The sequence below is a fragment of the Talpa occidentalis genome, unplaced genomic scaffold (assembly GCF_014898055.3).
Source record: "Talpa occidentalis isolate TD23 unplaced genomic scaffold, MPIMG_talOcc4v2.1 talOcc4.12, whole genome shotgun sequence".
NCBI lineage: Eukaryota > Metazoa > Chordata > Mammalia > Eulipotyphla > Talpidae > Talpa > Talpa occidentalis.
This window is the reverse complement of record NW_023601212.1, coordinates 21,880,984-21,890,689: the sequence shown is the minus strand read 5'-3', so window position 1 is coordinate 21,890,689 and position 9,706 is coordinate 21,880,984. Positions and strand designations below refer to the sequence as shown.

Sequence of the window (9,706 nt, the reverse complement as noted above, 5' to 3'; positions counted from 1 at the left end):
TCCTGTGTAATGTTTGACATCAACTGAATCTGCTAAGGATGGATTCTTCTGCTAAGGATGGATCCTTGACCTGCTTCTGCTAAGGATGGATTCTTGACCGTATGTGTGAAAGTGCCTGAAGGATTTCAAAATGCTTAGGCTAACTGAGAAATGATTATGGGAAGGCTTTTAATACTCTGGAAAAAAAATTGTACATGGAGTCTTTTATTAGGCAACATCAGAGTTGCTTTATTAATGTCTCATAACTTTATCAGTGTAGTGATGAAGTTGCTGGATGATACGTGTTTCAAATATGATAGAGTAGTACATATTTCTAAAAATCAAATTTGATGGAAGTTCAGGTCCAGAATTGAAATTCTTAATGTTTTCATTCCTCTTGCTTGGAAAAACCTCTTCCATGAATAATTAGGTGTGAAAGATTGGCGTGTAGATCAGTTACTCTCCCGTAACTATCAGTAGGACTGACCATTTCAGAGTCATCTGTCCTTTCTTGACATGTTTTCTCTTCTGAAAAATTGGCAGTCGGGTAAGAAAAAAACATTCCAAGCTCTAAATCTTTTTAAGATCTTCTAATAGAAATGGAATATTTAAGCAATTTACCCTGCCCCTTTAAGTATGAAAATGTGGAAATCTCTATCTGTACTATTTTATCTTCTGGAATAAGTTTAAATTTAAAAGCACTTAGGAAAAAAAAATTGTTCTATCTCATATTTCTAAAAAAGTCTTCGCCATGTACCCTGATGGTTTTTTCCTTTTTTTTTTTTTTTTTTTCAAATAGCTGTTTGGAACAGCGTGGGCAGTGATTTTCCTAAAACAAGTCTTCAGAACTAATATGATCTTCTAAATATCATTGGAACATTTCACTAGTTTTCTATTCACTTTCAGATACTTATTATCTTTCTAGAACTGCAATTCTACTTGCTTCCATCTTTAAGAGAAAGTTAGATAGCAGGAACTTGTATACCACAACATGGTATATGTAAAATGAGACAACATAAGAGTAAATCTCCAAACTATGCCACTTGTATAGGTAAACAGATGTGTCCTAAGTTATTAAATCTAATTATTTCTGGATGTGACCATCTAAGAATGCAATAGAACATGTAACAAAAAAATTAAACCCTCCAGCTATTTTAAGACCTGGAAATTTTACAATGTTCAGTTCCAAAAGATGAAGAAAAGTAAAGCAATAGTCAGCAGTAAATTGTGGAAGGCTTTTGTCTTATCTACTCTTCTTTTGTGTGATAGCACACATTTGACAGCTTACGAGTGTGACGGCAAGATGCCTAGCAGATTTGTATACTCGGAGTAAGCCACTTGAAGAAAGTAGCTCCCAGGGTGCCTGAGACGGGTGTTTCTGGACTTGTTGGAAGATTCCTGGGGAATGTCTTGATGCTCTATTTGGACAACATTGGGATTTGATCCACTTGAACAGGCACATCTTAATGTACCTTTATGTTTTCAATCTTATATATAAACCCTTTGGTAAATCTAGAAATATTTTAGAAATGGTATCTCAAAATCGACTGGGAATTAGCCCAATTTGAGTTCCTGTTAATAGAAACTGGAGTGTTTTTACTCATTTTTCCTTATCAAGAGGGTGAAAGAGAAACACAAGTAGATGAACTTATTCTTTGGGCAGCTTCAGAGTTTTCATTATTCTAAGGAAGGGTGGAGATAGTTTAAGAAATCAAAAGATTCATTATAAAACAATAGACTTTATTCCCTACTTCTTCAGGCCAAATTTTAACTGATTTGAAAATAAATACTTAAAAAAATTTCTTCCTAGAAAGTAAGTATGACACCATAAGAGAATAGGGCCCTTATTTTAAATCTTACACGAATTGAGCATGGACTGCAATTATGGTGATAATAGGTCATCTCCCTCCAAGCAGAGTGGCTGGTTGGAGTTTCTTTACTGCACATCCATTTCCAGGAGTTTGGTCTCCTCTGCATGTGTTGCCTATACAATGTGAAGCACTTTGAAAGCGGCCACAGCCTGCTTTTCCCTTTCATGTCTGTTCTGTAGTATTTCCAGCAGTGAGATTTCTGGTAAAGTTTCTTCTTTTCCAGCATAGTTTGGATTTTTCTTTTCCTTGGATGTTTGATCCGTCAGATTTGACGGTTTGGGTTTGGGGATCGTCTTAGCATATTCCAAAGCCTAAAAAAGCATAAAGGGAAAATTTTATTTGAAATGGGAAGTGCATCTTGGATTCCTTAAATTACATCTAGTCTTAGGAAAATAGACGGTTGCTACAGTAACATACTATAAGACGTAGGTGGAAAGGGAGATCAAATGTAAAATGTGAGTGATGCAACAGAACACAATTTAAACAAAAGAAATTAGCCACATGACCTTATGCTGTGGGGAAAAAGCAGGAGTTGCAGATTGATGCATACAATGGTGCCTGATATTTTCTTTATAAAACTGAGTTTTTGATCAAGTGTTTGAAAATAGGTGTCTCATGGATATGATTTGCTTAGCTTCTGGGAGTAATACAGAATTTCTTAGGAGATATTATACCTTTCCATCCAAAAAGAACTTTTTACAGCTTGAGACTAAAAGACATTGTGGCAGTGATATAAAACTGAGCCGCCATCATCACACCAACTATTCTTGTTTCTAGGCTCTTAGAATGCTGCAACATACATTTTGGAGCCCTGAAATGATTTCTTTAATGTATTTACAGAAACCTGGATATGCAAAAAAGGCAGTTTTGTTTCCTCCAGTGATGTGAGTTCTGAATTACAATACAAATGAGATCATAATATCTAAATCTCCCTTTATGTCAGCATGATATTTTAATAAGTTTATTGAAAGCTGTAATAAGAATAGGTAGTATATTGAGGTCCTGGAGAAAAAACTCCAGACTTCTCTGTGTGGAGGTGACTTCTGTAGGAATTTCTAATCATAGACTTGTTGCCTTGAATCTCTTCATGAAAAAATTAAGGAGAAAAAAAAGAAAAAGTGGCACCATGGAAACTCCAGTGGATTGAGGTCTTCAAGGTCTGAGGAAGAAAGGCAATAGGGAGGAAATATGATGGTCTGTGAAAGAGAACACGGAGTACAAATTCCTAAAAGAGTCACTTGTCCCTCATGCAAAGGGTCCCATGTCCTTAGTGGGACGGAGGCAAATCAGCCACATTCTGTCTCCCTTGCAGAGCGTATTTCCTTCACATCACCACTTGTAGTCTGATGACAGCTGAGCAGGAGAACATTCTGTATTTGCTGAAATCACTTTTCTTGGGTAGAGGAATCTATATAGACAATCCCTCTGGAAACAGATAGGGGAACTTGAACTTGAGAGAAACAATGAAAATCTTTGCTTATAAGTACTCAAATAGCCAGTAGGCATGGATTTCGTTAAAATTTATTTCATGATAGAGCAGGAAATGGATAGCTAATCAGGATGATTAGTTTCTTCTAAGAAATCACCATATTCATTGTGTGTGTGACAAACATGAAATACTATACTTGGAAGGAAACACGCTGAGGACTAACAACAGTAGCAAATATCAGAAAAACATAAGGTTCACCTTCAGCATCATTTGTGTGTACGTGTCATTTTTACATTGACATCCATGAATGTTGAGTAGCTGCAGGAATGGCAATAGCTAAAACATCCCTTGTGTTATGTATAAGCTGGGGGACCTTGTTAAATGATGAGGTAACAGAAATTTTCTTTTCATTCCAATCGAAAAGACAGCTGCTTCGGTGAGAATTTCTTACCTTCTGCCGGGGGATGACAGATTTATTTTCGGTTTTTGCTGTTTGTGGCTTTGAAAGAATGGATAGTGTCCTCATGTTGTGCTCCTTCACCTGCTTTGCATATTCCTTTTGCTGTATTAATTTCTGCATCTGTTTAGAGAAACAAAGTTACAATGCCTCCCAGGTCCAGTTTGAGCCTCTTTTCTCTATTTAAAGTGACCCTCATTGTAGTGGAGAGGCACATTGTACCAGCACAAGGGGGAGCAAAGGGGTGGCCACATGGAAGGAGGCGGCAGTGAAATGGTTAAATTCCTGTTGCTCTTCGAAAGGGTCTCTCGGAGGGGGACCGTCACTGCAACAGCACAGCCAGTGTTCCCTTAACAGTGGCTAAATCACTTTCAGCCCCTTCTTTGTTGCATTTACCCAATTTATTTTCATTTTTGCTTCCAACTTTGAACTATACTCTCTTTTTATGCCTTGAGTGCAACTGCAGTTAAAACACATTAAATGAAGATCTCCTTTCACTAGAGGAAAGAGAATAAAGTGGATGCACTTTTCATGGGTTGGGAAACTCTTACCCTAAGTGTCTTCTCTGTAGCCACTCTTCAAAATTACCAAGATAACTCTATTGGGAAAGACCAACAACCCTATAACATACACATCTCTTTTCATGTACACGTGGCCCTCTTTTCTGTTTGGGCCTTCAAAACTAAAAGGTGGATCCATAAAGCCACATTGGCTAAGTAATTTCATTTCATGGTAAAAGGAGTGTCTGGGTCTCTCTAACCAATGCTGTTGCAGAAAGGTCTCTATTCAGAGCGAGACATTTGAATTAGGACTTTGTTACGGGGGCGTTTATATTCAGTTTTGCTAAAGGACAGATGGGCAAAGCCCAGTGTGAGGCTGTTGTATGAACATCATACTCACTTTGTCTCTGATGGACTCAAGGTCAGGTCCAAGGCCTCCAAGCTTCACGTCTCTTTTCTGATACCCTTTCAGCTTGGAACTCTAAAAATACAATCACAGAGACAGTTTCTTCTAAGGACCTGGATGTCCCAAGTTGTCACAGCCACATAAGAAAAGGTTAAGGGAGAAGGAAGGACAGCAAGTCGCTGTGGACTGTGGAGAGTGGGTGCCTTTCCCAACTATTCTTCCATTGTAATGGTAGTTGTGTGTAGCTGGTTAGTTAACATGTTTGACTTTTCCACTTCTGCAATAAAAGTAAATTCTAACAATTATAAATAAACATTTCAAGTGAGTCAAGAGCTGTTTTTTTTTTTTATTAACATTATAAACGGAACACACACATCACCCCTTTGAGTGGCTGCTGTTACTATTATGCTGAACATGTTAAATGGCTTTTTTTTTTTTTTAAAGATTTATTTATTTATACAAGCACTGGGTACAGTCAGAAGTGCGGGAGGGTGAGAGAATTCACCAGAGCCAGAGTGGGGAACAGAACAGGCAGACTGATGAAATACACTGCTGAGGGGAGCAGCGGGCATGACGGGAGAGGTCTGTGCACCATGTGGGACCCTCGCTGGCAGCCGGGGATCGAACTAGCGCTGCAGAGGCTGTGGGCCTTAAATGGTTTTCTTGGGAGAAGCAATGGAAATGAATCAGGTAAGTATACTGCTTCAAAAGAGAAGCCCTATCTAATGATGTCACAAGAAAGTAAACATTTAGGGGTTCAAAAGAGAGTGCCCTGTCTAATGATGTCAGAAGAAAGCAAACATTTAGGGGTTAAGAGTCTAGGGGTTAATCATTTAGGGGTTAAGGTCCACTGAGAAACTAATTTTATACAGTGTGATTTTTGGATATTTTGAGGAGTACAAATAATCTCATATAACTTCCAGCCATTGCAGATTTAAAGGGAACAGAGTAACCTCTTGAGGCAATTTAATTATTGGGTTAGGACATGAGCAGAAATAAGCAGGAAAAATGCAAATGGTCTCTCCTGACTGTAGCATAAAGGTGTTCCCCAAACTGCTGCGTTCGATATTAAAATTGACTTGCTACTTGCAGCAGATGCCCTTGTGAGGAAATCAAATCTTTTTTTACTTTGAGTTTGTGAATTCATTTGGTTTCCTTCCTTGGGGAGGGTAGGAAGGATAGGACCAAAGAGATGGTTAAAATGAAAGGATTGACCTTAGAGCACATTTAAGTTGGAGGTGGGGATTGAGAAAGAACAGCCTTGCTGAAGACTCTGCACCGTAGGCAGGCTACACCCCAGTAGTGCTGATGATGAAGATGGTATTTTTCTAGATTTTGTAAGCTCCTGTTCATTAAGTCTTAAGATATGCTGTGCAGCTAGCATGCCTTTTATAAGAATTTGGCAGAGATAGTCCAGAGACTTAGAAAATTTCAACAAGAGATGTAGTTACTGAAGATTCCCAACCCTTAGAAGTGAACATATACAAACATGAGCGTATGGAGACATGTGTGTACACATTTGCCGCATGAACCATTATAATGATGTGTTCTACCCACAATGGCCTACTGACTGATACCCAGAGGTCATACAGATGAGCTTCTCTCTTACTGTTTCCCACTGTGGAGGCTCAGAACCTCTGAGCCCTAGCCCAAGAGGCATGAGTGCAAGTTTGCTGGAGTAGGTTGCAGGCACATCTTGGAAAGCTTTTACTTGGGCTGGCACAGCCTCTCCCTGCCTCTCCCTCCCCTTTATCTCATTTCCAATGTGGAAGTGATTCCTTAGAGATGGAGCTGCAGCAATAATTTTAAAGCCAGGACAGAAAGAAAAAAAAAACAACAAAGGAATCATACAAGCACAGATTCTGATATTTTGAGCTATGGAACCACTAGTGCTTGTAACTACCTATTTGTGGACTCCTGTGTAAGAAGAATGAAACCCATAGATTTTTCCATATTTCAGAAAAGAGGCAATAAGGATTCATGCCTTAGGTTTATTCACAAACATATCTAGTCTGCTGAGTTCAAGAGCTTGATTTTTCAGAGATTGCATTATTTAAAATGCTCCTCTTCATATGTGTTTGTGGTTGAGCAAAAACATCCTTATTTCTTAAGCAATTGATATCAGATCTCTAAAGAAAGGCTCAGCAAATCCAGATCACACAGTCATCAGAATTAGTAGTTCTTGTTTTTCCAGTAAAAATGGCAGATTCTTTCCCTAACCCTAATGGTGGCCACTATGGATCACAGGGGCTGTGACCCTCCAGGAGCTGACCCAACACAGTCCTGTGGGAAGGTCTGCGAAAGGAGAGACCCACGGCAGGAGAAACGGTGGCATCCACCATGACTTCTTTTCTTCATGACCTTGTTTCTTAGCATGAGCCTACATCTTTGATGATGCTGTAAATGGTCACTCTGTGACTTGTAGCTGAAAGCAACATCTCAGTTGCTTTCTGTACTGCAAGGATGAGAAATTCTAGAAATAGAATTACCTGACTAGAGAACGTTAAAGATTTATAGTCAAAACTTTTTCAGTGTATATAATTCTAAAAGGTAAGAGAAAATTCTTTCTAAAACCTTTGGACTCAAATCATCATATTCTTAGACATAAATTTTTTTTTAAAGGAAAAGTCCATCGAAGGGCATTTCAAAAAGAAATCCTTTAAGAAGAGGCATTGTATGTAGTAAAGTCACTCTGGCAGCTTCCTGTCCTCTACCTCTCTCTGCCTATACTTCTATAAAATTGTCCACCACCTAGAAATATTTTTCTCCACTAACCAGTTGAGCGTTACACCATTCTAGTGTATTTCCTGTCATTAAATGCTTTTTTTATGCATAATGTTCTTTTGTCTAATTTGGTTTATTTTTTAGCTATTCCTCTAAATTCCAAACATTTGAGACATGTATTGTTTATGGGCTACTGGTAGTTTCTTTGAGATAAATGAAGAGAAGTGGAGTGATTGAGAAAAAGTGATAAATGTTCAAGGTTGTTCAAGGTCATACTGAGCACTGCCATTAGTGATGTATACCAGTGCTCATGTTGCCCAAACCTTGATCACACTGTGTATTACCCCGTTTGAAAAATCCTTGCTCATTTTTAATAGGTGAATGAATGCAGAGATCGTATTTTTCACATTTGGAAATTGATTCTTTCTCTTCTGCCATCTGTACCGCTGGTTTGTGACCGCTCTTACTAGCTGCCAAAGTAAACTAATAATGAGAAAGAATGTAAGAACCTTGCTCCTAGCCAAGACATAAATCCAATTTGACCAAAACTGATGAGAATGAAATGATTACTGCCCAGAAATCACATCCTTAGTCTGAAGCAGCTTAACGTTGAATTATTCCACTGACTTGCAAGACATCGTGAGGCATGAATAATTGCTCATTCCTGACCCCCCTCCGTTCTTACACTGTCAAGGTCTTGACTGTCCGGCCAAGGTCTTGACTGTCCTAGGAAAACAGAGCCCAGGATCTAGCAGTACATAGTGACCTGAAGAGAAGGATGTGGTTAAAAGGGGCTATTTCTAAATGCCATGGACTCCCTAGCAGGATGAGCTACTTCTAGCAACGAGACATTTCTCCAAGGAGAGGATGACTCCTGGAGGAGTTTGTTCTGGATGACTGGCAGTGAAAAATCCTGGATTTACTTAAGTTTAGCTCAAGTAATCTTGATTGGTTCTCAGCCCTGCAATTTTGTTTGATCTCTTTCCACTGAGACTTTCCTAACAGCTTTATCGAGAGATAATTCATAGGCCATAACAAATGAAGTTGCACAATTCAGTGGTTTTTAATAGATTCTTCAAGTTGTGCAAACATCACCACAATCCAATTTTAGAACATTTTCATCACCCTTAAAAGAAACCTTGTCCCCATTATCACTGTCCCCACTCCACCTCCAGCCCTAGGCAACCACTAATCTACTTTGTCTGTTCAAAAGGCTTTTATAGTAAAATAATCCAGGGAATTTACTTTGATTTACCTCTCCTTGGCTGTTAGGAGATTAAAAGGTCACAATAGCATTATGCCAAAAAAAAAAAAAAAAAAAAGAATTTAGCAATGATAGTCCCATTAGGTCTCCAAACACAGCAGGGAGTCATAGACATGTCCTCAACATACCCCTGAGGGAGGGGATCACTGTTAGTCTCTGTAGGAGATGCACCCTAGCTGTCCTCACCCAGCCCTGGGACCATCTGAGGATTACCAAGACCAGGCCTGCCCCCTCCCACGGCTCACCATAGATTGCTTTAGCACAGGATGCTACAGGACAGTCCTCATGGAAGGCTTCAGGCAGCAATCAACTACACCTCTCAATACAGAAGTGAGGTTTTTATTGTAAACTTGGGGTAGCGTGTGCCTGCATCGAAAATGACATTGGCTGTCTTATGGGAACTTGTTTCAACTCTGAAATATTGTGCCTGCTGCAGGGGGGGACACCGCAGGGCTTCATTCCAGAACATTCCTCAGATGTGTAAGTGAGACAGTTATTCAAAAACAGGACAAAAAACAATGCCTCCAGTCCCAGGGACCAGCCAGTAAAGGAAATTTGCTCTGTGGTTGCTAAACTTAATCCAAATAAACCTCTTCTTAGAAGCAGTCAAGCAGCAATTGCCAGATTGTCTGTGAGCACAAACACATGAGTTAATTACTGCAGTCCAGCTCAGCATGGCCAGCACAGAGAAGTCCTTAAGCTGTGATTTTTGTGGCGGATGGTGACAGATATTTTTATACTGTTTGTCATCCCTTGGCCTGCGTTGATTTCGCCCTGCCTAATGTCTGGATTTTCTGGCGATGGACAATGCTTAGTATTCATCAATCAGCCACCACAGAACTGCCAGGAGAGAAGGAAGGGCGCTGGGGCCTATTATCTTCACAAATCCTCAAATTTTTAATGTGATTCAAGTCAATTCCCTTGGAAACCAAAAGATTGGTTGTGACCAGCAAATGGGCATGACCTGGCTAATGATTCCCTCTGCTGGTGCCCCGGCTACCTGCTGTCCCTTACAAATAGCTCACTTCTAAGTCATTTTAGCTTCTGGAAGAACTTACAAGACAAAGAGTGCTTCT

At 39.5% G+C, this 9,706-nt stretch overlaps 1 protein-coding gene across 6 annotated transcripts in view; it reads right to left on the bottom strand.

The window, feature by feature from the left end:
• JHY (junctional cadherin complex regulator) overlaps positions 1-9,706 on the bottom strand; it is a 58,408-nt gene continuing 48,702 nt past the window's right edge. For all 6 annotated transcript variants that reach the window (XM_037505472.2, XM_037505475.2, XM_037505471.2 and 3 more), the window contains 3 exons: positions 4,637-4,717; positions 3,731-3,859; positions 1-2,161 (listed from right to left, as the gene is read on the bottom strand). In XM_037505472.2, coding sequence (XP_037361369.1) covers positions 1,964-2,161; positions 3,731-3,859; positions 4,637-4,717 — 408 coding nt within the window. In that variant the 3' untranslated portion in view covers positions 1-1,963. The remainder of the gene's footprint in view (positions 2,162-3,730; positions 3,860-4,636; positions 4,718-9,706) is intronic.